The sequence below is a fragment of the Cebidichthys violaceus genome, unplaced genomic scaffold (assembly GCF_023349555.1).
Source record: "Cebidichthys violaceus isolate CVI_PGR_0920_01 unplaced genomic scaffold, fCebVio1.0.p SCAF_2, whole genome shotgun sequence".
Classification (NCBI taxonomy): domain Eukaryota; kingdom Metazoa; phylum Chordata; class Actinopteri; order Perciformes; family Stichaeidae; genus Cebidichthys; species Cebidichthys violaceus.
Genome location: NW_027176372.1, coordinates 18,330,911 through 18,355,853, shown reverse-complemented (window position 1 = coordinate 18,355,853; position 24,943 = coordinate 18,330,911). Strand labels below are relative to the sequence as shown.

Genomic DNA, 24,943 nt, shown 5'->3' with positions numbered 1-24,943 from the left:
TCAACATACTCTGGGTTTTGTGTACAAACTCACAAATGTTTACATACCTTATATTCTCTTTGGCTTTCTATCTTTCTCTGAATGGTAGGACAGTGAAAAAGGTATAAAGTTGCATTATTTGCAGGTCCAAAAGGGTTGTAAAAAGCTAGATTAAGAAGGCAGAGACCCTGATGGTGAACATCACACTTTTAAGAAAAGATTGTCATTGAAGTTTGCCAACATGTTGCACAGATCTTATTGGTCTAACTGAAGAGTTGTGTTATAAGCATATAAATGTGTGAAATACTTGAAATTTCTTTTAATTATGCTCAAATGACAAAAAATAAAGTTGCCACGATGAGTCACCAGAGCAGCTTTGTTCATTGTAACTCATCTGTTATTTAAGCTAGTGTACAGTAAAACAAACTATAAATGGAACGAGATGAAAACATTTAAGATTAACTTACTTCCGTAGCAGTTTCCTGATGTGCCAACGACCGTCTTAAAGATCTGTAAGTCTGAAAAGTGTAAATACCATACAGTATGAAAAATACTTGGATATTTCTGTTGAATCTCTACTTTACTCTGGTTGTTGTGTTACTATCTCCAATTCACCTAGTCCAAGTTGGGGACATCATTGCTAACGTGCCATCTAGACTGAATCTATTGTGTCATTACAATTACATTACAGACGCTTTTATCCAAAGCGACTTACAATAAGTGTATTCAACATAGGTATTCAAGAGTACTACTAGTCACCAGAAGTCATAAGTGCATCTCCTTGTTTACACAAGCATCAACATTCTATTGCCATATGGGTCAACACTAAAGCAATCTTAGAAAATTTAAATATTTCTGGGGCCCTGTTGACCCCCAATTTGTTAAAACACAAACTATTAACAAACCATCAATAAGGAACCATTGTGGTAATGTCTAAATTTCATTCTTTAATGCTGTTTGTTCATAAATACAGCATACCTGCTCCAAAGAGCAATACTATCTAAAAGGATAATTTGTATGAGGTCATGTTGCGACTCAACCACACAAAAAAAGGCTTCGGTAGAATTTCAAGTTGTGACTTTCTTCGTCAGTTCTTAGTTGTCATACCATTGGTGATGAATTTTAACCTACTGCGGAACCAATGTGCAGGAACGAAGTTTTACCCGGAGCCAGTTTACTTCCGTGCTAGTTGCTAGCTAGCCTCCTGTAGCTCTCTAGCTAGCAGTCTGTTTAGTGTGTTTGTGTTTGATGTGTGTGGAGGAGGAAAGAGGAGATGTGGTCCTTTTTTGCCAGGGATCCTGTCAAAGACTTTGCTTATGAAATTCTGCCAGACACCCAAGAGAAGTCTGGAATATGGAGTCTCCATCGGGGGAAGCGAAAGGTAAAAAGAGGCAAAGCGCCACTAACTGTTAGCCGTTAGCCTCTTTATGGAGGCCTGTCACTTAGCCGGCTAGCTACCGTTCGCTTCTTTGATTTAGACCTTTTAGATACGATGCCCGGTGTCATATTCTCGTATCTACATGTCAGCTCTGGTCGTATCTTTTCTCCTCTTTCTCGCTGAATCAATGTCAGTGCTCATTTCTTTTTTTTTCTTGCTCTGTGTATCGTTAGTTTTAGCCAACGAAGTGGGTCAAAGCTTTGTTTACTGTGATTACACCGACACGTCTTTTCTCGCCACGTCACCTCCTTTTCAAGCAGAGTTTAGTTACCGTTATTTAAACCGTTTTCATGCTAATGTTTTATCACATTAATAAAGATACCTTCCCTCATCACCGACAGAAACTCGCATAACCAAGATGATTATCGTTGAGCAGCTCAATTTGGACTGTTAAGTGTCATCATCACTGCATGAAAGACAACCAAGCACCTGCTTCCTGTTTTAAGTTACGATAAAATAAGATAAGTTAAAATAAGATAATCCTCTATTAGTCCCGCAGTGGGGAAATTTACAGGATTACAGCAGTTTATAGTTTAGTAAAAAACAAGATCAAAACAAGTATTAGAAATAAGTAATGAACAGTAAAGAACATTAACTAAGTAAAAAGTAAAAAATCCACAATAACTAAAAATATTATATATACAGACAGAATGTTTTTTTTATTGCATGGTGTATTAATGTTGCACAGACTTTTAGTGTTGTAATTTATGTGACCCCCCCCCCCCCCCCCCCCAGTACACACACACACACACACACACACACACACACACACACACACACACACACACACACACACACTCACACTCACACTCCCACACACTTTATGTGATCACAAAGCTTAAACGTTAAATATTGCAATGTCTTAAAGATCACAAATCACTGAACCCGTGTGATTAAGTCATTTTACCCAATTCTGTGTCCTCAGACCAATGGAGAGCCGGTGTCGGTGTTTCTCTACGAGTTATCACAGGGAACAGAGCAGCAGACCCAGCTCGCCAAGGCTGCCTTCAAGCGGATGAAGACCCTGCGGCACCCCAACATCCTGGCTTTTGTGGATGGATTGGAGGTATGTGTTTACGTGAGCTCTACACACACAATTGTTGTTTATAGTGTTCAGAGGACAATGTCACTTGGCTTGCTCAGTGACATTTTTAAAAAATGGTGAGTGACCTTGTTTTGTCATGTATCTGTCATATTATTAGTGTCTCATCTCGGCCATCTTGCTTTTCTTTGCATGTTTACGTTCAGATAGAGGTGAGTGTGAATACGCCAATGTAGGCCTTTTAATATTTCTACAATAGTTGTAGTGAGTAGTGTACTACATAACAGAAGCAGATTCTTACTCTGTTTTATCAGTTTTGTGTTCTTAACAAGATCATAAAATACCCGAACTAACTATGCTGTACTCTCGTAATGAGAGCACACACATGAGATTGGTGCATCTGTTGCATGTCTTGCCAAAAGTATGAATTGAAAATGAAAAACATCAAGGAAAATGGGACAGTTGATTGTCCGTCTTTGTTGGTTGCATATTCATAATTCTGAGGAGGCTTATCATTCAATATAACTTCCTAGCTTAGTATAATTCCTGCCATAAATTCCTTTTGAAATGCTTCTGTGCTGTTTCACTCACAGTTTAGTAGGTCTGGTTAATAATTCAGTATTAACATTTACCATGTACTGCCTTTCAATCTGTGGTGATGAAACAGTATTTATTAAGAAATAGGGGTTTTTGCGATATACTGGTATTGATGATAACCGTTATATAAAAAAAGAAATATTGATATCATGTTAATAATACACATTTGATAATACTGAGTTAATAATCGAGGGCCTTCCAAGTCATTGTATATTTACTGTTATGGTTACAGACTGATGGCGTTATTATTTTTAAGATTTTTTATTTATCATATTTTATAGATATCGTAATATTCTTTTGGTCACTACAACATTGTTGTGTAACCTATATAGATAACAAACAACAGAGCATGTTTGTTTTTTAAACTTGTGGTTGTTTCACAGACGGAGAAGAGCCTGTACCTGGTTACTGAGCAGGTGACCCCGTTGGCAGTCCACCTGAAGGCCCAGGCAGAGAAGGGGGGATCTGGGGAGCTGGAGGTCTCCTGGGGACTGCACCAGATAGTGGTGAGGATAGGAGAGAGCGCCATCGGGTACTCTCAGGGGAGCCATTTCTCTGTAAGCCCTTATGCCACTTCTGCCGTTTGCCTCCTCCCACAGAAAGCTCTGAGTTTCCTGGTCAATGACTGCCACCTGCTTCATAACAACGTGGGTGTATCCGCTGTTTTCGTGGATCGAGCTGGGGAGTGGAAGCTGGGGGCCCTCGATCATGTGTCCCCTGAGCAGGGTGACCCAAGTGGGGTCTCACTCCCCACCCCAAAGGCTGTTTACCCAGACATGGAAAGATATGACCCACCAGAGATGTCCAATAGCAGTGGAGAGAAATGGTAAGAGAAGTGTGGGACAGAATAATAAGAATGATTTATACAGGGAGAAAAGGGGGGCAGCAATAAGAATATTTGGATAAAGTAGAAATGACAGAAAGAAGAGGTTCAGAATAGGAGTCCAGAGTTGGTGAAATATTAAACCTGGCATTGGTTACTGCCTAGTTTTTTGTGGAAATGTTTGTATTGAACTGTATGCGTGTTTGTTTTAGGGCAGGGGAGGTGTGGCGGCTAGGCTGCCTGATCTGGGAGGTGTTCAACGGGCCACTGCCTCGCACGTCCTCCCTTCGTTCACTGGGAAAGGTACGACTTTGTGTTATTACCGCATCATTGTCATTGATTCCATGGCATGTTGATATTCTACAGATGCTTCCTGTTGTTGTTGTTGTTGTTGTTGTTGTTGTTGTGGTTGTTGTTGTTGTAGTTATAGGTATTAAAAATGTGTTTTGGTGAGGACAGATAGAATTCTATTGTTCTGCATTTTCTAAAAATGAGAAATACTGGAATAGATGATTCTGTTCTATATTTATTTCGCATTAGGGGGCAGATATTTTGCTCACGTAAAGAAGAAGCATTCTCAATTTGAACTTGAGAAGAGTAACAGAGACCGTGAATGAGATGTTTTTGCTCAGTGGCCTTCAAGCAATGAATTCAACCTGCAGTTGCTTCATGGTTTCAGTGACTGCTAAAAGGATTGTAGTTGTTCACAGTTTTGTGTTCTCTCCTGTGTGTGCTTTCTGTGACCACAGATCCCCAAGGCCCTGGTCCCTCATTACTGTGAGCTGGTGGGGGCCAACCCCCGAGCTCGGCCCAACCCGGCCCGCTTTCTCCAGAACTGTAGAGCCCCCGGGGGATTTCTCAGCAACAGCTTTGTGGAGAGCAACCTTTTCCTGGAGGAGATACAGGTCCACAGACTTGCATAAAGACATGTATAACACTGGTGTTTGTATTAGTGTGACAATCAAACCTCAACAGTAAAGTCACAATGTAGGGTATCAAGATAAAAACAAATCAAGTTCTAGTGGAACTATCATGGGACGCATCGTATAATTTGATGAAGTAATTACCAGCGAGTAGCATCGGAAACCGTATGATAACAACTAATGATAGGACAATAGATTAGCTTATAGTGGGATAATAGTGTAATTCAAACTGTCTCTCTCTCCAGATCAAGGAGCCGGCTGAGAAGCAGCAGTTCTTCCAGGATCTGAGTGAGAATCTGGACTCCTTCCCTGAAGACTTTTGCAAACATAAGGTCCTTCCTCAGCTGCTCACCGCCTTCGAGTTTGGCAATGCAGGCGCTGTAGTCCTCACACCGCTCTTCAAGGTGAATTTTTCAACTTTCACACCTTGCATATCAGACCGTGTACTCCAGCGTCTCTGATCGTTTTCACAGTAAAACATAAACAAAACCTTCCAAACAAAGTTAGACATTGTTACTGGTGTTATTTTCCTGTCATTTGGAAGTTATTCTTCTATCCTCTTTTGTTTTTATTTCCCTCATGTCTTTCTGTTCGTCGGCTAGGTGGGGAAGTTCCTGTCAGCTGAAGAGTACCAACAGAAGATCATCCCTGTAATCGTGAAGATGTTCTCCTCCACAGACAGAGCCATGAGGATACGACTGCTGCAGCAGGTATGTGAGGCCTTATTCATCTAGCCACTGAGAACGCCCTGCAGTGCTACAGTGGACATGTTGGTTGTGTTTTTATTTCATTTCAATTTTCCGTGTTCCATCCGGCACGATTACAAGACTTTGCAGCTCTAGAGCAAGGAAAGAAAATTCAGTTTAAAGTAGGATGAAATATCAAACACTTAACATTTATTTGCTCTAACATAGTTTCTTGTCTCTTATGTTTCAGATGGAGCAGTTCATTCAGTATCTGAATGATGCAGCAGTCAATTCCCAGATTTTCCCTCACGTTGTTCATGGCTTCACAGATACCAACCCTGCCATCAGAGAACAGACTGTCAAGGTAGTTTGCATGTTTTGAACAAAACCACAAACCAGGAGGTGTTACTGCATATTACTTGTGTACTGGATGTTGTCGGCCTCATGTGCCATCACTCTTCTCTGTTTCTCCGTATCACCCTCCAGTCTATGTTGCTGATGGCTCCCAAGCTGAATGAGAGCAACCTGAACCAGGAGCTGATGCGCCACTTTGCCCGACTGCAGGCCAGAGACGAACAAGGCCCGATCCGGTGCAACACCACCGTCTGCCTGGGCAAGATCGCCTCCTACCTCAACGCGGGGGTAGAGTACATCCACACCACTGTGCAACACTTGTGAAGTTCAGTGAAGATTCCGTTCAAATCCAAGAATTTGTTCGTCCCTCTCTTCACAGACTCGACAACGTGTTCTGATTTCTGCATTTTCACGAGCAACTAAAGATCCCTTCCCAGCTTCGCGTTCCGCCGGCGTACTGGGCTTCGCCGCCACACACAACTTCTACGGCGTAACAGAGATTGCCGCCCGCATCCTCCCTACCCTCTGCGCCATTACTGTTGACCCCGATAAGAGCGTCAGAGACCAGGTACACATGGCTAATGGAGATTTGTGACAACATGGTGTTTCTTATGGCTTTTGACTGCAGATCATTGCTGTGAAAATGTGCAATCTCTATTGATTCGTCTTCCAGAGAGCCAAGCAGCATGTGCTGCAGTCACATTGCAGAATTGGGGAGTACAGGGATGCCTCGTCACTACAACCGCAGTGTCTATAATATCTTTGATCGACTTGATCATGCTGATGTATTTCTGCTCAAGGTGTTCTCTCTTGCCTTTCTCTCTCTGTCAGGCATTCAAAGCCATCAAGAGTTTCCTTTCCAAGCTGGAGACCGTGTCAGAAGACCCCACCAAGCTGGCGGATATAGGTATGTAGCACACTGCGCTGAGCTGCAGAGTCTCATTCAGCAAGGAAACCAGTGTGTAACTTGAAACTGTCTTGTCCTGCAGAAAAGGATGTAGCGTCCTGTGCTCAGCCTGCAGGTGCGTCTTCCAGTTGGGCCGGCTGGGCTGTGACTGGCATGTCCACGATAACTTCTAAGCTGATCCGCAACGCTCCGGGGACAGAGGGCAGCGCAGCAGCGGAGGACAGCGAGCCCGCCAATGCCACCAGTCCTACCAGTGCCACAGATGGAGCACCTGCACCTGGTAAGGTTATCACATTTGATTTGGAGCGTTTTTAAAAGGAGCATGTAGCAGAACCAGAGATATTGTCTTTTTTTTTTATTTATTCCACACATTTTTTTTCTTTGTCAAAGCCTGCCACCTACATTACCCACAATTCATCTTGACCGCCAACAGTCACAGATTCAGTTGTGTTGTGCTGTTAACAGCTGATGTAGCCTTGAGCTGCTAACCTGAGCCTCACTTGAACTAATTTATACATTCATACAACCTTTCACATTTGAAATACCCCCTCAAGACATGTAAACACACTTTAATGTGTAAAAATCTGAAGTTCCCCTTTAATATGCTATCTGAAATCGTATCTCTTGTTTTTCTTTCTTTCGCAGGTTCTGAAGAGAAAACTCCTCAAGCCCCTGTGACGGACCATGCTGCCTCCAGCCGTACCAACCAATCACAGACTCATGAATTAACGGGCAATGAGGACGAGCCAATAGGAGACCGCTGGGATGAAGAGGAGGACTGGGGAAGTTTGGAGGTAAGATTTTACCACTTTGGACTGAAAAACTAATTACTGCATCATCTGTAATTGTAATTTCTGTCTCCTATAGGCGCCAGAGAAAATGCTCACTGAGCCAGATGACTGGAACACTGACTGGTCAGGGATGGCATCATCCAAAAAGAAAGCCAGTGACAAAGGAGTATGAGCCCTTTAATCTTTATCCATTATACAATGCTATCTTTAGTGCTAATACGACTACTTCCAATGCTACCAACACCACTGGAATTAGTATTATAATATTGTGTAGGCTTAATATCCAAAGAATAATCCCACATGCTTGGATTCACTAGTCCGCCTTAAGCTTAGCTGTGGTGACATGTAGTCACGTGGCGGTGGTTGCCTAATGTTAGTGCTTTGCTTCTTATGATTGTATTAATGCTTCAAAAATCATAAAAGTGGTGTCATCTTTCCCCGTCACAGTTTGTGATCTGACACACCTGACTGTAAGATTTTATGGTGTTCAAGAATTAGTCTCCAACTCAACCGTCAATCTTTCCCCATGTCCAGGTGGGCCGGGCGTCCTCCTCCATGGCGGGGAAGAAACAGAGCGCTGACTGGAGCAGCTCAGGCTGGGACGCAGACGACAGCTGGTCCAACGAGAAGGAAGGGCAGGGTCAGAGCTCTGCAGGCGAGGAAGGCTGGGGCAACGACTGGGGGGAGGAGGACACTGACACAACCCTGACCAATGCGACGCTCCCCCTGCCAGAAGGAGTGCGGTTAGCCAGCGAGTACAACTGGGACGGCAGCAGCTCGGCCACCAAGGCGGCCAGTCAGAACGATCTGTTCGCCAGCGTGTCCCAGAGAAACACAGCCGGCACTGCTGCCACCGCGGTGAGGGTGGAGGGAGGCAAACACACAGAGGAGCAAGAGAAAGACAGAATAAAGTAGTGTTGATTGGACTTAGAATAAACAGAATGTTAGTTTTTAATTCTGATCATTGTGAATGTTGGTGGTATCAGATCTATTTATAGAGTTGGCCTCTGAAGGAGATATTAAACAGAAACCATTGGATGATATGGAAGATTCAACCACCTGCTTTAAAGGAATAGTTTGACTTTTGGAAAGAGTTAGATGAGAAGATAAACTCCTCGCTCGTGTCTGTACAGAGGCTGGAATCAAGCAGTTAGCTTAGCTTACAGTCAAGACTGGTAATGGTAATAAACTGTCCATAGGTTAAAATAATTCACCTACCAGAACCTCTTTAGGTCACAACTTGACATGTTGCATCACATTTGTAGCTTCAAGTCTTTATGCTAAGCTTAGCTAATCACCTTCTTATTTTAGCTTTATATTAAATGTACAGACATGAGTGGTATTGATCTTTCCACCTAACTCCTAACAAGAATGTGAATACGCTTATTTCCTAAGCTAAATAAGGTAAAATTACTGCACTCACTTGAGATGTTGTAGGTCAAGAAATCATGATGAAATGAGGACTATCGTGACAGTACAAGCTTACAGTATGGTGACGTGTGTATTTATCTGCTTGTCAGACTGGGGACGGCTGGACTGCAGAGCCAACAGGAGACTGGGGAGCTGAAGAGAGCTGGGAGTCGGTGGATGGGAACCAGGGTAAGTCTCTCAGCTGGCCTTCCTTATCAGAAATATGAACCTTTTATCCATCACATCACTGGACCATTTTGACTTCTCTGTCCGACTTCTCCTGTATTCACACAAACACTCAGTTATTCTTGTTAGATGACAATTAACTAATCTACTGTATGCCTGTCTTCATTGTCGACCAGGTCTCAGCAAGGCCGAGCTTTCCAAGAAGAAACGGGAGGAGAGGAGGAAAGAGCTGGAGGCGAAACGGGCAGAGCGCAAAGCTGCTAAAGGTCCTCTTAAACTGGGCGCACGGAAGCTGGACTGACAGGGATGCAAAGAAAGATGTGAGGGTTGGAGAGCGAGGAACATGGACCACAGTGACTGGACCCAGAGCAGTAGATGGAGGCTTGATATTCCACAAACAAAGGACCAGAAAGAACAGTCAGAAAGAAACATTGCTGTTGGTTAGTACAGTAGATGACTATCAGCTCTGGGATTCCCTGTTTTTCTTCATTCAGGAACTGACAGATGGGTGAAGAAGCAACAATCAGTCCTTTATGAATGCATTATTGTGGATGGCAGAGCTGAAACAAACACAGAGACAGAAACGTGGAAAAGCTTCACAGAGCAGCACTCCCTGCAGCCCGAGGTTTCCTTTTTTCTTTTTCTTTTTTTAAATACATAACCTATAAAGTTGCAGTTGTAAAGTAATGTATATAAATACTGCATTTTGTCCTAAAATGACATGGTGAAATGACCCTTTTTTTTTTTTTTTTTAATTGAGAAATATATACAACAATATTTCAGAATCAAACATGTATTATTATACTGAATGTTTTTCAGCACACACACACACACACACACACACACACACACACACACACACACACACACACACAGTGGATATGAATGTTTTAGTTCAGCCGTCACTTACAGATTTAAGACTTAAAATCAATCCATGCATGCACTTGTGTATTTTTATGGCCTCACAAAAGGTTTCATGGGACAGAATTACAAATATGTTGTGTTTACTTTGCACATTCAACACTGCATTTTGCTGTACTGAGCAGGCCTGACGGCGGACACATTTGACTGCTTTCAGATCTGTTAATGTGTCGCATGCACTGCAGACACATGATGGAAATAAGTAGTTAAATTGATGCTGGTGAACTGGTTTCAAGGGAAAATCAATTTGTGTTTACATGCCTTTTTCCTGTGTCCTGGTAGTGCTGTGGTGGAGGAGTTTATGAAATCCAATGAGTCATTTTTTTAAAGTAATGGGTGTGGTCAGGGTAAAGGAGTTCCCTCTAAAAGTTCCTTTAACTCTTTTATTTGTGCCTTTATTTAATAGAACAGATCTGCTCTGTAGGATCACTTACAACAACTCAAGTTTAAACAGAAAATTTCAACCTGAAATGTTTTCCCTCAAGCGGATTGTGTTTTCATCAAACCTTTCAGTGTAACCCCCATACCTCCTGTCTGTGTTGGGTATGGTATTGTTAGGTTTGGTGTTACGTATCATGCAAGGAGCTCTGTTGACTCAATCAACAGCCGTCACCTTTGGAGCTAATGTCCTGGTGTTCAGGTCAGGTAAGGAACTGTTTAGTTCAGATTGACTCCAGACTGGGTGCAACCTTCCACTCATAATCCAATTCATGTAGCATGTGAGCTGTTCTAAAAATAAAGATAAGTTATATAAATGTATGTTTCTTTTTTTTTTTTAAATTAAAAGGCTGTAGACATCCTCCTCCCCAGTAAATGTATGAGCCAAGAAGTTAGTAAGTTGTCTTCAGGAGGACATCCATCTCTGAGATTTCTGCCTCCACCACAAAACAACAGGGGAAAATGTCTTCAGACCTAAATGTGGACTATTTCTTCAGTATAAAATATGACTGGGAAATATAGAAATACCATAGCTGATTATCTAGTCACCTCTATTGTATTGGGAACAGATTCTGGAGAGATGTTGCTGTTGATCCTGTTTTTTGCTGTAAGTGTGACAAATTACATTTCATTGATTTGTATTGAGATCGATATTGTAAAGCCTGCACAAATAAACCCAAACCATTGAGATGCTGTAGATAGATATACAGTAACTGGAAGTCACCCCCAAAATACAACAATATATGGTCTATGCTGAACGTGTGACGTCAACTGAAGCAATATTGGCTTTGATGTCATCAGGAGTATTGCATGGAGATGGAACGTGACGTCATCAGAAGCAATATTGGCTTTGATGTCATCAGGAGTATTGGCTTTGATTACAGACAGGGATTTGATAGAGGGTTTTGCCAAGCGAATAAGAATCAGACAATGACAGACTTCATGATTACTTGTGACAACCAGGAAATGTGCGCCTATGCTTTTGAAACTCTAGATGACTGTATGATGAGTGACAACAAAGATAAAAATGAGGAGGAGGTGGGTTCCTCACCTACCCCTCCCTCCACCCGCCCTCCTTTTTTTAAGAGGATATTTAGGAGAAAGAGGTGTGACGGAGGTAAACGAGGAAACAGCTGGTGTAGCTCCTCCTGCCCCCTCCACCTCTCCACCCTCCCTCCATCCATCTCCCACACCCATCCCTCCTTTTAGCAGTCATGTGTTTGACTGTGTGACTGGTGACGGAGATGAAAACGTGGAGGTGTGTGATTCGGTGACAGGTTTCTGGGATGAAAATGTGGAGGAGGCGGGTCCCTCTACTCTTCCTGCCCCCTCCACCTCTCCATCCTCCCTCCCTCCTCCATCTCCCTCACCCGTCCCTCGCTCCACCCGCCCTCCTTTTATCAGTCATGTGTTTGACAGTGTGACAGGTTTCTGGGATGAAAACGTGGAGGTGTTTGATTGGGTGACAGGTTTCTGGGATGAAAACGTGGAGGAGGCGGGTTCTTCTACTCTTCCTGCCCCTTCCCTCTCTCCACCCACCTACCATTTTCTACCTTGCTCACCCACCCCTCCCTCCAGATGGTCTCGTTTTGTCAGATTTTTGAGATTTGACTTCACTGATTGCATGCTCAGTCTTTTAGTAGTTGTTGGTTGTTTGTTGACTCTTTGTCTTTGTGTTTTCTTTGATTACAACAATAAAAGACACCTGTAGTGGTTTCTACTCTTCCTCCACCCTCCCTCCTCCATCTCCCTCCTTTTATCAGTCATGTGTTTGACTGTGTGACGGGTGACTGAGATGAAAACGTGGAGGAGGTGTTTGATTAGGTGACAGGTTTCTGGGATGAAAACGTGGAGGAGGCGGGTTCCTCTACTCTTCCTGCCCCCTCCACCTCTTCACCCTCGCTCCCTCCTCCATCTCCCTCACCCGTCCCTCCCTCCACCCTCCCTCCTTTTATCAGTCATGTGTTTGACTGTTTGACTGTGTGACGAGTGACGGAGATGAAAACCTGGAGGAGGTGTTTGATTGGGTGACAGGTTTCTGGGATGAAAACGTGGAGGAGGCGGGTTCCTCTACTCTTCCTGCCCCCTCCACCTCTCCACCCTCGCTCCCTCCTCCATCTCCCTCACTCGTCCCTCCCTCCACCCTCCCTCCTTTTATCAGTCATGTGTTTGACTGTGTGACGAGTGACCGAGATGAAAACGTGGAGGAGGTGTTTGATTGGGTGACAGGTTTCTGTGATGAAAATGTGGAGGAGGCGGGTTCCTCTACTCTTCCTGCCCCCTTCACCTCTCCACCCTCGCTCCCTCCATCTCCCTCACTCGTCCCTCCCTTTATCAGTCATGTGTTTGACTGTGTGACGAGTGACGGAGATGAAAACCTGGATGAGGTGTTTGATTGGGTGACAGGTTTCTGTTATGTAAACGTGGAGGAGGCGGGTTCCTCTACTCTTCCTGCCCCCTCCACCTCTCCACCCTCGCGCCCTCCTCCATCTCCCTCACTCGTCCCTCCCTTTATCAGTCATGTGTTTGACTGTGTGACGAGTGACAGAGATGAAAACCTGGAGGAGGTGTTTGATTGGGTGACAGGTTTCTGGAATGAAAACGTGGAGGAGGCGGGTTCCTCTACTCTTCCTGCCCCCTCCACCTATCCACCCTCGCTCCCTCCTCCATCTCCCTCACTCGTCCCTCCCTCCACCCTCCCTCCACCCTCCCTCCTTTTATCAGTCATGTGTTTGACTGTGTGACGAGTGACCGAGATGAAAACGTGGAGGAGGTGTTTGATTGGGTGACAGGTTTCTGTGATGAAAATGTGGAGGAGGCGGGTTCCTCTACTCTTCCTGCCCCCTTCACCTCTCCACCCTCGCTCCCTCCTCCATCTCCCTCACTCGTCCCTCCCTTTATCAGTCATGTGTTTGACTGTGTGACGAGTGACGGAGATGAAAACCTGGAGGAGGTGTTTGATTGGGTGACAGGTTTCTGTGATGTAAACGTGGAGGAGGCGGGTTCCTCTACTCTTCCTGCCCCCTCCACCTCTCCACCCTCACGCCCTCCTCCATCTCCCTCACTCGTCCCTCCCTTTATCAGTCATGTGTTTGACTGTGTGACGAGTGACAGAGATGAAAACCTGGAGGAGGTGTTTGATTGGGTGACAGGTTTCTGGAATGAAAACGTGGAGGAGGCGGGTTCCTCTACTCTTCCTGCCCCCTCCACCTCTTCACCCTCGCTCCCTCCTCCATCTCCCTCACCCGTCCCTCCCTCCACCCTCCCTCCTTTTATCAGTCATGTGTTTGACTGTGTGACGAGTGACGGAGATGAAAACCTGGAGGAGGTGTTTGATTGGGTGACAGGTTTCTGGGATGAAAACGTGGAGGAGGCGGGTTCCTCTACTCTCCCTGCTTCAACGCCTACTAGAGAACTCCCTGTTTGTGAAGACGGAGAAGTGCAAGTTTCCCGACCAAGCTCCCAGTCCTGGTTTGTACCTACCATAAAAACCTTGAGTACATCCACACAGCCAAGAGACTCAATTCCCGATAGGCCAGGTGGTCATTAGTCTTCACACGGTTCCACTTCACGCTCTCCTATCGCCCGGGGTCCCGCTATGTCAAGCCTGATGCCATTTCCCATCAGTTCCAGGGGTAGGAGGAACCTACCTCTGGCTCATCGTCCATCCTTCCTGCCTCCTGCCAAGTAGACCTCACCTGGGAGATTGAGGAATCAGTAAGGGCCGCGACTAGGGGTCAAGTCGGTCCCAGCGCGTGCACTCCTAACCGCCTGTTCGTCCCTCAGGGCCTTCGTTCCAACGTCCTCCAGTGGGCACACTCCTCTTGACTTACCTGCCACCCGGGCATCCAGAGGACCCAGGACGTCCTGCGGCAGCGCTTCTGGTGGGTCTCGCTCAACGAGAACACCAGGGAATTCATCAACGCCTGCCCAGTGTGCAATCAACATAAACCTTCTCCCCAGGCTCCAGTCGGCCTCCTGCAGCCTCTGTCGTACTGCTCCTGGGTCCTTACTACACCCGTTACACTGACAGGAACCATATAGTTTCAAGAACTACGACCCTGTTTGAGGGGACACTAAGGACATCATCAAGAATCACACAAATGATTCTTTATTCAAAACACTTACACACAATTAAATGTCATATGAAAACTGCAGGAGTGTTAGTTTGGTCTCCTCTCAGCCCAGGATCCCCAGTTTATTGAGGTGCTTTTACACTAAATAGAAAACTGTAGTACATTACACAGCTTTTCCTTTAGTACAGCCACAATATCATATTCTCTGATTTTGATTATGTAAAATATTCTTCTTGTCAATAGGTTCAACTCAAGTAAGTAATATTATTTCTCCATAAGCAAAGACAGCAAACAATTTTTGTTTTTACAAATAGAAAGGACCCCCCCCGCAACCTTTCACGTCCTTCACAATCCAAAAAATATCAACATTCATCTTCAAAATCTTTAAACATTGTTAATCAAAATCTTTTAACATTGAAACACATTTCTTCTTGGCAGCCTAATTGGGTTAAACATTTTTTGTTGTGCTCATATTTGCTGTCTGTAGAAATGTTAAAAAGTCTGAATAATACAGGAACTAACAAGCTTCGTACTGTTCAACTAAAGAAGGCATGAGGGACACATGTAAGTAGAGTAGGCAAGATAGAAATCCATCAAATATCTGTCTAAATCACAGATGTAAATTAGGCAATGTTTTCTGTGAGTGATCTGTGACCAAACAGGCGACACAGGACTTCAATCACTCTGTGTTCTTGTTTTCTTTTCTGATGCCGCTCAACATGTACACGAAACCCAGAACCACGGCTGCAACCCCACCGGCCACCATGAGAGTTTCTCCGGCCTTACGCACCTGCAGAGGGAAACAGACACCTTTTAGTTAGTGAGCTGAGCCTTCTTCACATTCGAAACTCCACTAGAATCATCCACAACTCTGGGACATGCATCACTCACATAATAGGACATTTTTCAGTACCACTTAAATTCCATTTTCTATTATAATATAATGGACAGCACAAATGTAGATTAGGCTGTGAGGATTTCTTTCAGGTCTCTATAGGAATCCATTGTAACTGACATAACTTGTATCTTGCCTATTTCCTAAAGAGTTATGAATTGCTTATTCATATGAATCAATTTGTGTCTTTATAGCCCATTTGTTTTTGTATCTTATCAGTAAACATTTGATTCCTTTAATGCATTTATGTTTTTTGTCCAACACAAAGTTCACCACCCCACATGTGTCCACCGACCTGCCGGGACTCCGCCTTTCCGTAGCGCAGCTCGTTTGCAAAGTGCTCACAGTTGCCCCTGAAGACGCAGTATGGTAGCTCATTGCCCACCATCGCACAGGCCTGCCTCACAATGACATGAGCCGGGCGGGGCTGGTACTGCTTGTCCAGGCTGTTGTTGATTTTCCATTGGTTGTTTCCCACCACGTCCCACAGCTCCTGTTTCTTCACCACGGCCTTCTCAGCTATAACAGACATCATACTGTTGGCGCCCGTCCCCGGGACCTCTGCTATTTATGGAAAAGAGTGACAGAAAAAGGTGAGAAACAGACATTACTTATGTGGGTTGATGCACTAAATATCGCAACATGTTTTGTGTTTGAGTTTCTTGAGCTTAAACTCACAGGGTGGTGCCAAGTGGACAATGAAGCCATCGCCAACATACACAGCCCAGTGCTGATAGGAGCCCCGGAAGATCTCAATCAAGTCTCCGACCTCTGGTTTCTCATCATACTTGGATTACAACAAAAAAATGTTTGACTTTGCAACAGACTGTTTGGCAACAACTGCAGAACATTTGACCTGACTGGACTCTCTGGGTTAAACGACGATAAGATGAGACTTGTATTGGTCTAAATAAAACATTCTTTGACTTGAAAACGTTTAAATTCAATGAAATGCTACATACAGTAGTACACACATGCTATCCAAGTGGCATAATGACATTTAATTGCTATAATAGAACACAAAAACAGCAAAACAAAAAACCTCTACAGTCCAATTTTCTATAATCTGATTAAGTGATCATTTCCTAACCAGTGTCGGGGCCATGTCAGTGTTTCTTTTGTCTGGGTTTGACCGGCTTGACTTTCAGCACCTGCAGGAGCAAATCACAGACCACATATTAGCACACAGCATAAGATATGGAGAGTAAAAGATACAGAAAGGTTTAAAAAAGTAGTTCACTATCCTTTTGATACAGTTTTACTTGTGTGTTCTTGAGTCATGTTAGCTCAAAGGTGTATATTATATTATAATATGTTAATGTTCCATTTACATGGGTATTGTGTGATCACTCCTTGTAACTATAATAACAATCAGGCATACTGTCCTCACATGTGAATTATCAAGTACCCAGATGTGACATAACAGCTCATCTATAAATAATAAATCTATATACACTCAGTTACCAGATTATTAGGTACACCTAAAATAATCAGACCTTCATGAACGATATAGTATAGTATAATTTGAATACTGTCATGCAGTATCCTGTGGTGTTCTGCTATGGTGTCAATGTACAAGCTGAATAAACGGATCGAAAGAAAGACAGCGCACTGGACAGTGAAATGTTTGCGGCATGAACACGCGTCCGAACAAGTTCTCCCGTTCGCCCCCCAGTGGCTTTAAAGATACAATGGATATTTGTTAAAGTCACTACAGCTAGTGATTAGCTCGTCTGTGTTTAACGTTACGTCACCCAAAGGCCTTTAACAGCCGCTGGTTTGAAGCTATAACGTCACATCATCGGTTATAAAACACTGTAGAAACACCAAAACACCGCCATTGAATGACATTATACGGTTCACTTTGTTTAAAAGTCGCTACGGTCCGTCCACCTACCGTTAAAGACGATGTCCACAGCTCGTTGAATATTACAGACAACGGCGAAGAAACCGACACCGAAACTCAGCTGTGTGCGACCAGCTGATTGTTGCTTTGTTTATCTGGAGCACGTGACCTTCAAAATAAAAGCCTCACCCAAACGTCAGAAATTACGCTGATGCCTTCAGTAACAACACGTTAGTAAAACAAATATTGTAATAATAATAAAGGTAATAGTAGTTGTTCAAATAATAATAATAATAATTGGTTAGTAGTGATAGTTTGTGTTTAAACGGTGTAAGAAAGGTGTTAATTCTGTGGCATTCCGCTGACAGGTGTGTTAATTATTTTGTCATTGAGGGTAAATAGCAGAAACACCTGTATAATGGAATGCAATTCAACAGCACTTCAAGCTACACCCTCCAAAATGATCATACATTTGAATCAACACCTCTTTATATGCTTACACGTTTCCATGAAATGGAAACTGTAAATGTGAGAGCAAGCACATATATAAATACAATACCAGGAAATGCAATTTAAAAGCTTTAATACACTGTATTTTGCAATTCAAGTTTTGGATTTTTAACAGTTTACAGAGGACACCGAATTATAAATCGTCAAATTAGAATATATCTGTATATATCTGTATCTGGGTTAGGGATTTAAGATTGAGAATACACACACACACACACACACATATATATATATATATATATATATATATATATATATATATATATATATATATTCAATATATAAGATTGAGAATACATATATATATATATATATATATATATATATATATATATATATATATATATATATATATATATATATATATATGTACTCTCAATCATCAGCTTCCATATATGTTTTCTCTTTATACTGTGAACACTCGTGCACATCCTTTCGTCAATATTTTGCACATTCCATCTTCTACTTATAATAATAAACCTGTTTCTGATATCAAATATTTGAAACCTTTGGGGGATCAATCAAGGTCTTCTTATCTCAACTCGTATCCTAGTTCATTAGTTGACAGAGTGGTAAAGTGAGGAGACAGACAACATTGACACCAGCTAAATAAAGAAACGATTCCACTCAGTACCACTAGGTGTCGCCAGTGACGTCAGCTGTCAGTGTCGCTTTTCCTTTTTCTAACGACGAAGAAGTCCCAACATCCGGCCTGTGGCGCCTTTTCGGTGTATTTCTGTCCTGAAATTGGACAGAGAAATCAACAAAAAAGCTGTCACAATTGCTCCCGTCGAAGCCCTACAGCCCCGAGGAGGATTATTTTATGTAAATATTAAATGTTAAAAGACCAAACGATGTCCGTGGTGGTGGACGGGAGTCCGCTGAAGGCGATGCAGAGCTCACACAGTCACACAGCGCAGAGCGCCCTGAGGTGAGTGGGTACTATCACTGTGAGAGAGGAAGCGGCAGGTCTGACAGAACAAGTACATTTAAGCTCTAAAGTCACTTCACTACATTTTATATGGAAGTAAACTGTGCAAAGATTAGTGTGTAAGACCTTTATATGTTCCTATAGTATTCTTTAGAGCCAATTGATATTGTTAATTACAGAATTAACAAAAGACGTCAGGGCTAACGTTACATTGAGTACTTTTCAGATTAGATTATTCATGTGCTGTATTAAAGGTTTATTATAAAACAGACACACGTGACAAGTTGTTAGACCCCCCAAAATGTTGTTTTTGTTTCATTTCAAAATTCTTTAAAATGATATCAGTTGGAGCAAAGCTAGTATTTCTAGAACAAATGTTTTGTGTGTTTATTTTATACAAGATTTGATTGGAATATATTTTACATCTGCAATGTAAATAAGGACTATTTCCATGAATAATAACTGTTTTTCTAGAGTGGTAAGTCTAATTTTTGACTACGTCGATTAATCAATGAGTTGGTCATTTATGAATTGTTTTTAAAAAGTCAAGTTGCAGCTTATTAATTATGGGGATTTTCAGTGTTTCTTTGTGTTATGTAATAGTAAACTAAACACGTCAACATCTTAAAACACATTTGCTTGCAATATGGATTTAATTGATACATTGAGAATAATATTATTTTTAGTTACTTCCCTTTTCTATTGATTATTCTTTTCCATTAATCAGTCGTTTAGTGTATCAGATGTCATAAAATAGTGGAAAAATGCCAACCACAACTAAGAACTTGAGCCTATTCAGATTACAGAGATATGAAACAGTAAAAAGCAGTAAATTCTAAGTTAAGTTAGATACAATGTGCTCGTCATTTTTGTTCAATAAATGATTTAAATGATAAATCAATTGTTAAGGATTAGTTTTCTTTTGATCAACAAGCCTAATCGATTAATAGACTATCTTTTTACAACAATATATCTTACGCTTATTTACCTTTTTTTTTTTAAAGAAGTATTTAGAGCTCCAACGATTAGTCAATCAAAAGCTTAATCGATAATGAATATGATTGTTAATTGCAACCCTGAAAGATATCTTTTTCCGTCTGGTGAGTAGTGATGTATGAATAGATCTTTATGTGAAGTCTAAATGAACCTTCCCTACTCAGACACACATTCAGGCACACGTATCTTTTTTTTTTTTCATTCCTTTTCCTCATCATCTCATAATGTTCACTCTTCTCCTCCAGCGCCCAGGAACTCTCCCAGGAGATCAAGTCCTTCATCAGTGGCGTCGACACCGTTCAGGGCCGGAAGCTCAGTGTCCGGGAACACGCCCGCTGTGCTGTGCGCCTGTTGCGCTCGGTCCCGGCCTGTCGAGGGGCGGTGCTGGAGCACCTGAGGGGCGTGTATGATGAGCATGTCTCCGCCTTCCTGCACAACCTGGAGACGGAGAGCGATGCCAGCTCCGGGGTCAGCTCCAACTTGGAGGACATCATACAGGTGTGATGACAGAGTCTATAAAGATTAGAACATTAAATTGGTTTCATGGGCCCACAAGAGTAACAGATACAGACCCTGTCCAATCTCCCTAGCCTAGATGTTTTCCTGCATTCATAGAAATATAACATATATTCTGTTATTTCTGTTTTTCCTTAGGAGGTTCATGGCGTCCTGTCAGAGTTCATCTGTCTCAACCCTCGAGCCTGGGCCCCTCTGGTGTCCACCTGGGCTGTGGACTTGTTGGGCCAGCTGAGCAGCAAGCACGCCGGTCGCAGGGTGGCCCCCCACTCGTCCAGTCTCAACGAGCTGCTCCAGCTCTGGATGTCCTGCGCTGCCACCCGGTCCCTCATGGAGGCCTACTCCCAGTGTTTGGCCGCCATGCTTGCCTGGTGCCCTGATGCGTGTGTGGATGCGCTGTTGGACACCTCCGTTCAGCACTCCCCGCATTTTGATTGGGTGGTGGCTCACATTGGCTCCGCCTTCCCGGGTACTATCATCAGCCGAGTCTTGGCATGTGGACTCAAGGACTTCTGCTCTCATGGCGCTAAGGATCAAGGGCTGATGGTGATGGTCGGGGACAAAGGCAGCAGAGTGCCAAAGATTGGCTCAGTGGTGGGAATCCTTGGACACCTTGCAGCGCACCACTCGGACAGCATCAGGAAGGAGCTGCTCAGGATGTTCCAGGAAAGCCTGATTCCGTCAAGTCCTCTATCTCCCACTTCATCATCAACATCCTGGGAGAGTTCTCCTCAACTCCGTCGCGCTGCAGTACCATTTCTGCTGCAGCTGGCTGCGATGTCCCCCAACCTCTTTGGTGCAGTGTCTGCAGAGCTGGTAGAGCTGCTACGCCCTCCTGTTCTGCTCCAGCTGCAGGTTTTGCTGCAGGGCCTCCCCAGAGAGGAACTGGATAACATGCTGGGGCTGGCTGTCCACCTTATAAGCCAGAGCCCATCAGGAGGGTCCCGGGTCCTCCGTTTTCTGGCAGACACAGCGACCCCGGCCTCAGTCATCATCTCTGGGCCTACACCCTCCCCGCATGAAGGTGTCAGAGAAGGCTGCGATCGCCTCCTCCAGATGCTGCTTCTGCATCTCCACAAGCTGGTCTTCAACCGCTCTGATGGAGCCGAAGTCAACCCCCATCACCCTGCTTCCTCTCAACCCAAGCGGGTCATCCCCTTCTTGGAGGAGCTGCAGTCTCACGTAGGTGAGCTCTGCGCAGAGACACTGCGACTGGAAAGGAAGCGTCACCTCTGGCTGCACCAGTTGCTGTGTCTGCTGTCGGTGTATGGGGGTCCCAGCGTGGCCACTGAGGCTTTCTGCCAGCTACTCACCCAGGCCCACAACCCAGAGGAGCTGGCTATGGCCTGGCAGCTGCACACCACACTCTCCTCTTGCATGGCGGGACTCATTCCTGCCGCTATAGCTCGCTGTGTAGCCCAGATCCATACACACACTCTGGGGCCTCGGCAGCTGAGGCAGCTGTTGCTTAACCTGGCTGCAGCCATCCAGAGTCAGGATGAGGAGAGAAGAGGAGCAGCAGGTGTTCAGTCCTCCATGTCCATCCAGGTGGGCTCAGCGGTCTCGGGACACCTCCACGATTTTGGCCCACTCCTTCTCCACGGTGACTCGGCTGTATCCCACGCTACGGTGCGCCTCCTGTCCTGTAGCCCACTCCCACGCACCTCCTCCCCAGCACACCTGCTCCTGCTCTCACGCGCTGCCGTCACTCATTTCTTTATGGCGCTGCGGAGAAGAGTGGAAGGAGGGAAGGTGGGGAGAGATGGGGGACAGGCGGTTGAGGCGGTGAACTGTTCGGTCCTGCTCCTGTCCCGTTTGGCAGCGTATTCTCCGCTCACCCTCAAAGCGGTACTTCAGCAGCTGGTCGAGGGAGCCCTACATAAAGGCAACGCTGGATTGTTTGGAGGGCAGATCGCAGACATGTCTGGCGCCCCTTTGCCTTCCCCGTCTGTGTCTCCTGACATCGGAGCCTCTTTGCTGGACATCAACTGTCGGTTCGGTACCATCGTCAACTTCTCCGGCAGCGTGTGGTCTGTGTTTCATGCCGGAGTGATTGGCAAGGGGCTGAAGGTCCGCACTGACACACAGCTGCCTGACCCATCGGGCGTCATGCAGGTGGGTTGCACAATTTGTGAACTATAGTTTAGCACCGCAGTCAAAATGTGGATGACATAAGATAACAGTTGAAACTACATATTCATGTAAACATTTGACAGGAAATTAAAAAAAAAAAATGTATTGAGTGGAGGTAGATCTATGTGGGTGGCCCACCCAAGTAAATTCTGAATATTACAAACACTGCAAATAGAAATGTATAGAATTGTATCCTGCATGTGACTATTACCTCAACTATACCTGAAAATGATTAAAGATACTGTGATTAGGTGTACATTTGTGTTTGATATGCTGCAGCAGAAAAGACTTTAAATGTGTGTTTCTTCCTTCTGTAGAACGTCCAGACTCTGCTGACTGTCGTAGTCCAGTGTTGCAGCTCTTCTGGTCTCAACGGCTCTATCAACAGCTCACGACCACCGTCTGACCCAGACGAGCCGCTGCCCATCAACGCCGAGGCAGCCAAGGTCATTGCAGTTACCATGGTGGAAAACGTCTGTCCAGATGTGGCCAACGGCGAGCTGTCCTGGCCCCCGGAAGAGCACGCCCGCACCACGGTAGAGCGAGACATCCACATCCGACGTTGCTTTGAGGCCCACCCGGTGCTCTTCCCTCTGCTTCAGGTGGTGGCGGCCGGACGTCCGGCTCTCTGCTACTGCTCAGCGGTGCTCCGAGGCCTCCTGGCCACTCTGTTGGCACACTGGGAGGCGTCCCGCGAGACGTTGTCCACAGACGACCCGTGGCACCTCCAGGCCTCCTGCCTCCTGGTGTCCTGCATGGGAGAGGGCCAGCTCCTGCCTCCTGTCCTGGCCAACGTCCACGAAGCCTTCCCCCACCTCACCCCCTTCGAGGTGAGGCTGCTGCTCCTGGCTGTGTGGGAGTACGTAAGAGGCAATGGGCCCATGCCCCAGAAGTTTGTCTTTAGCTCAGAGAAGGGGCTGTTCTGCAGGGACTTCTCTCGGGACGGTGACGTCGCAAGATACGTGGCACCGATTCACAGTGTCCTGCATAAAAACATTGATAGATTGGGACATCTGTGCTGGCGGTTCCAGCTCTAAAGGGTTGTAGGGAGAAAACTGTGGCGCAGGTAACGAGAAATAAATAGACAGAATGCTGTGTTGCATCGCTCAAAGAGTGGACCGCAAAGTTGCTTTCACTGTACTTCAGTTTCATACAAGTTTGTGTGTGTGTGTGTGTGTGTGTGTGTGTGTGTGTGCGCGCGCGTGTGTGTGCGCGCGCGTGTGCGCGCGCACCTTTTTGTACCATATTTTTAGACTTGATACGTTTCTAACTCGTTGTTCCTGGGACAAGACAAATGGCACACATGTATATTTTGTTGATACAGAATTTGCTCCACACAAAACACAGCCTTAAAGTGTGGCTTGGGTTGGAAAATACCATTTAACTTAGCTAATTCACTTTTGCATTGTTTTTGTATAATTTTCAGGTTGTATATGTTCTAAAATTGTGGCTACAAACATGCCTTCTATCTGTTGTTATAAGCCCCAAAAGTGTTGTTTAAACCACTTTACAAAATAAATAATTTGGTCCTAGAATGTGTCTTGAATTTAGCATAATTGTTAATGCTAAAGAGTTTTTATCACAGGACTGTCCTGGTGATTAAAGTGATCACCACACAGTTTCAGTATCAACATGTTCTTTGCATCGTGTAAATCCTCTTAAGCCAGTTGTTTCCAACCTTTTATTCTTTGTGACCGCTTTAATAAAATCAAAGGGCAGGATAGTAGTTGTTTCTTCTTAGAGACTATTTCATTTCAATAGTTTTTGAAGTTAAAGATATATTATATTTCACAAGAAAACTCTTATTTTTTTCTTTAAAAAAATGGAAACACCTACATTACAATGCAATCCATTAGCCCTGCCCTTGTTATTACTTACTAAAGACAAAATAAGTATTTTACAACATCATTCAACACAATTCAACACGACAAACTGCAGCCTTGCAAATTACCATAGAGTTGATTCAACGATGTCTACTTGTAACTGCATACCAGAGGCAATGGAGTATAGTTTGGTAAATAAAACAAATAGTGATTTAGTTTTTTCTTCTCAAATTAAAGGATGAAATTATAAAAGTAAAATTTTGTATAATAAAATGAATAATGGTGTCATTCTTTATATTTACCTTGGGGGGCACAACATGTTGGGAATCACTGCTTTATGTAATAATAAAAAAAAAAATCAAAACCATATACAGATACACAAAGTGAGGAGTGATTTCAGGACTGTTGAGGTGGATTGCATTAGCCTGTACACGTGTTTCCTCCACTGATACGTTGCATTGGTTGGAAATCCATCCAGGATAAATGTGCACTTCAGTGACTGGATCTCAGGAATGACGTGTCCGCTCGTGAGGAGGTCACGTAGTTAAACCACGCCCCCTATATTATCTTGAACCCAATTTACATCCTCCTTTTTCTCATCAAACAGATAAAAAAAATTACAACCTTGATTAAGTAAAATCAAACTCGATAGGATATTTGTTATAATCTAATTCACTTTATGTTCATTAGTTTAGCGTAAACAAAGTAAATATTTCAGTTAC

General features: G+C 44.0%; 3 protein-coding genes across 3 annotated transcripts; 2 read left to right on the top strand and 1 right to left on the bottom strand.

Moving 5' to 3' along the window:
- The first annotated feature begins 1,186 nt into the window (after positions 1–1,186).
- On the top strand, positions 1,187–10,812 carry scyl1 (SCY1-like, kinase-like 1). Its single transcript, XM_068714943.1, has 18 exons — positions 1,187–1,360; positions 2,343–2,483; positions 3,440–3,562; positions 3,656–3,882; positions 4,092–4,182; positions 4,629–4,784; positions 5,048–5,206; positions 5,405–5,512; positions 5,739–5,852; positions 5,975–6,130; positions 6,222–6,410; positions 6,674–6,749; positions 6,832–7,029; positions 7,395–7,543; positions 7,617–7,706; positions 8,075–8,398; positions 9,061–9,139; positions 9,313–10,812. Exons 1-18 carry the CDS (start codon positions 1,253–1,255, stop codon positions 9,435–9,437), a joined length of 2,613 nt encoding a protein of 870 aa, XP_068571044.1. The 5' UTR covers positions 1,187–1,252; the 3' UTR covers positions 9,438–10,812.
- A 3,844-nt stretch (positions 10,813–14,656) lies between these two features.
- Positions 14,657–17,459, bottom strand: LOC137875570 (phospholipase A and acyltransferase 3-like). Its single transcript, XM_068714942.1, has 5 exons — positions 17,364–17,459; positions 16,557–16,617; positions 16,145–16,253; positions 15,762–16,030; positions 14,657–15,361 (listed from the first exon to the last, which is right to left on the bottom strand). The coding sequence occupies exons 2-5, from the start codon at positions 16,569–16,571 to the stop codon at positions 15,251–15,253; spliced, it is 504 nt and encodes a 167-aa protein (XP_068571043.1). The 5' UTR covers positions 16,572–16,617; positions 17,364–17,459; the 3' UTR covers positions 14,657–15,250.
- Positions 17,460–18,529: 1,070 nt separating this feature from the next.
- Positions 18,530–24,427, top strand: ints5 (integrator complex subunit 5). Its single transcript, XM_068714940.1, has 4 exons — positions 18,530–18,753; positions 19,995–20,247; positions 20,404–22,380; positions 22,716–24,427. The coding sequence occupies exons 1-4, from the start codon at positions 18,659–18,661 to the stop codon at positions 23,433–23,435; spliced, it is 3,045 nt and encodes a 1,014-aa protein (XP_068571041.1). The 5' UTR covers positions 18,530–18,658; the 3' UTR covers positions 23,436–24,427.
- The last annotated feature ends 516 nt before the right edge of the window (positions 24,428–24,943 follow it).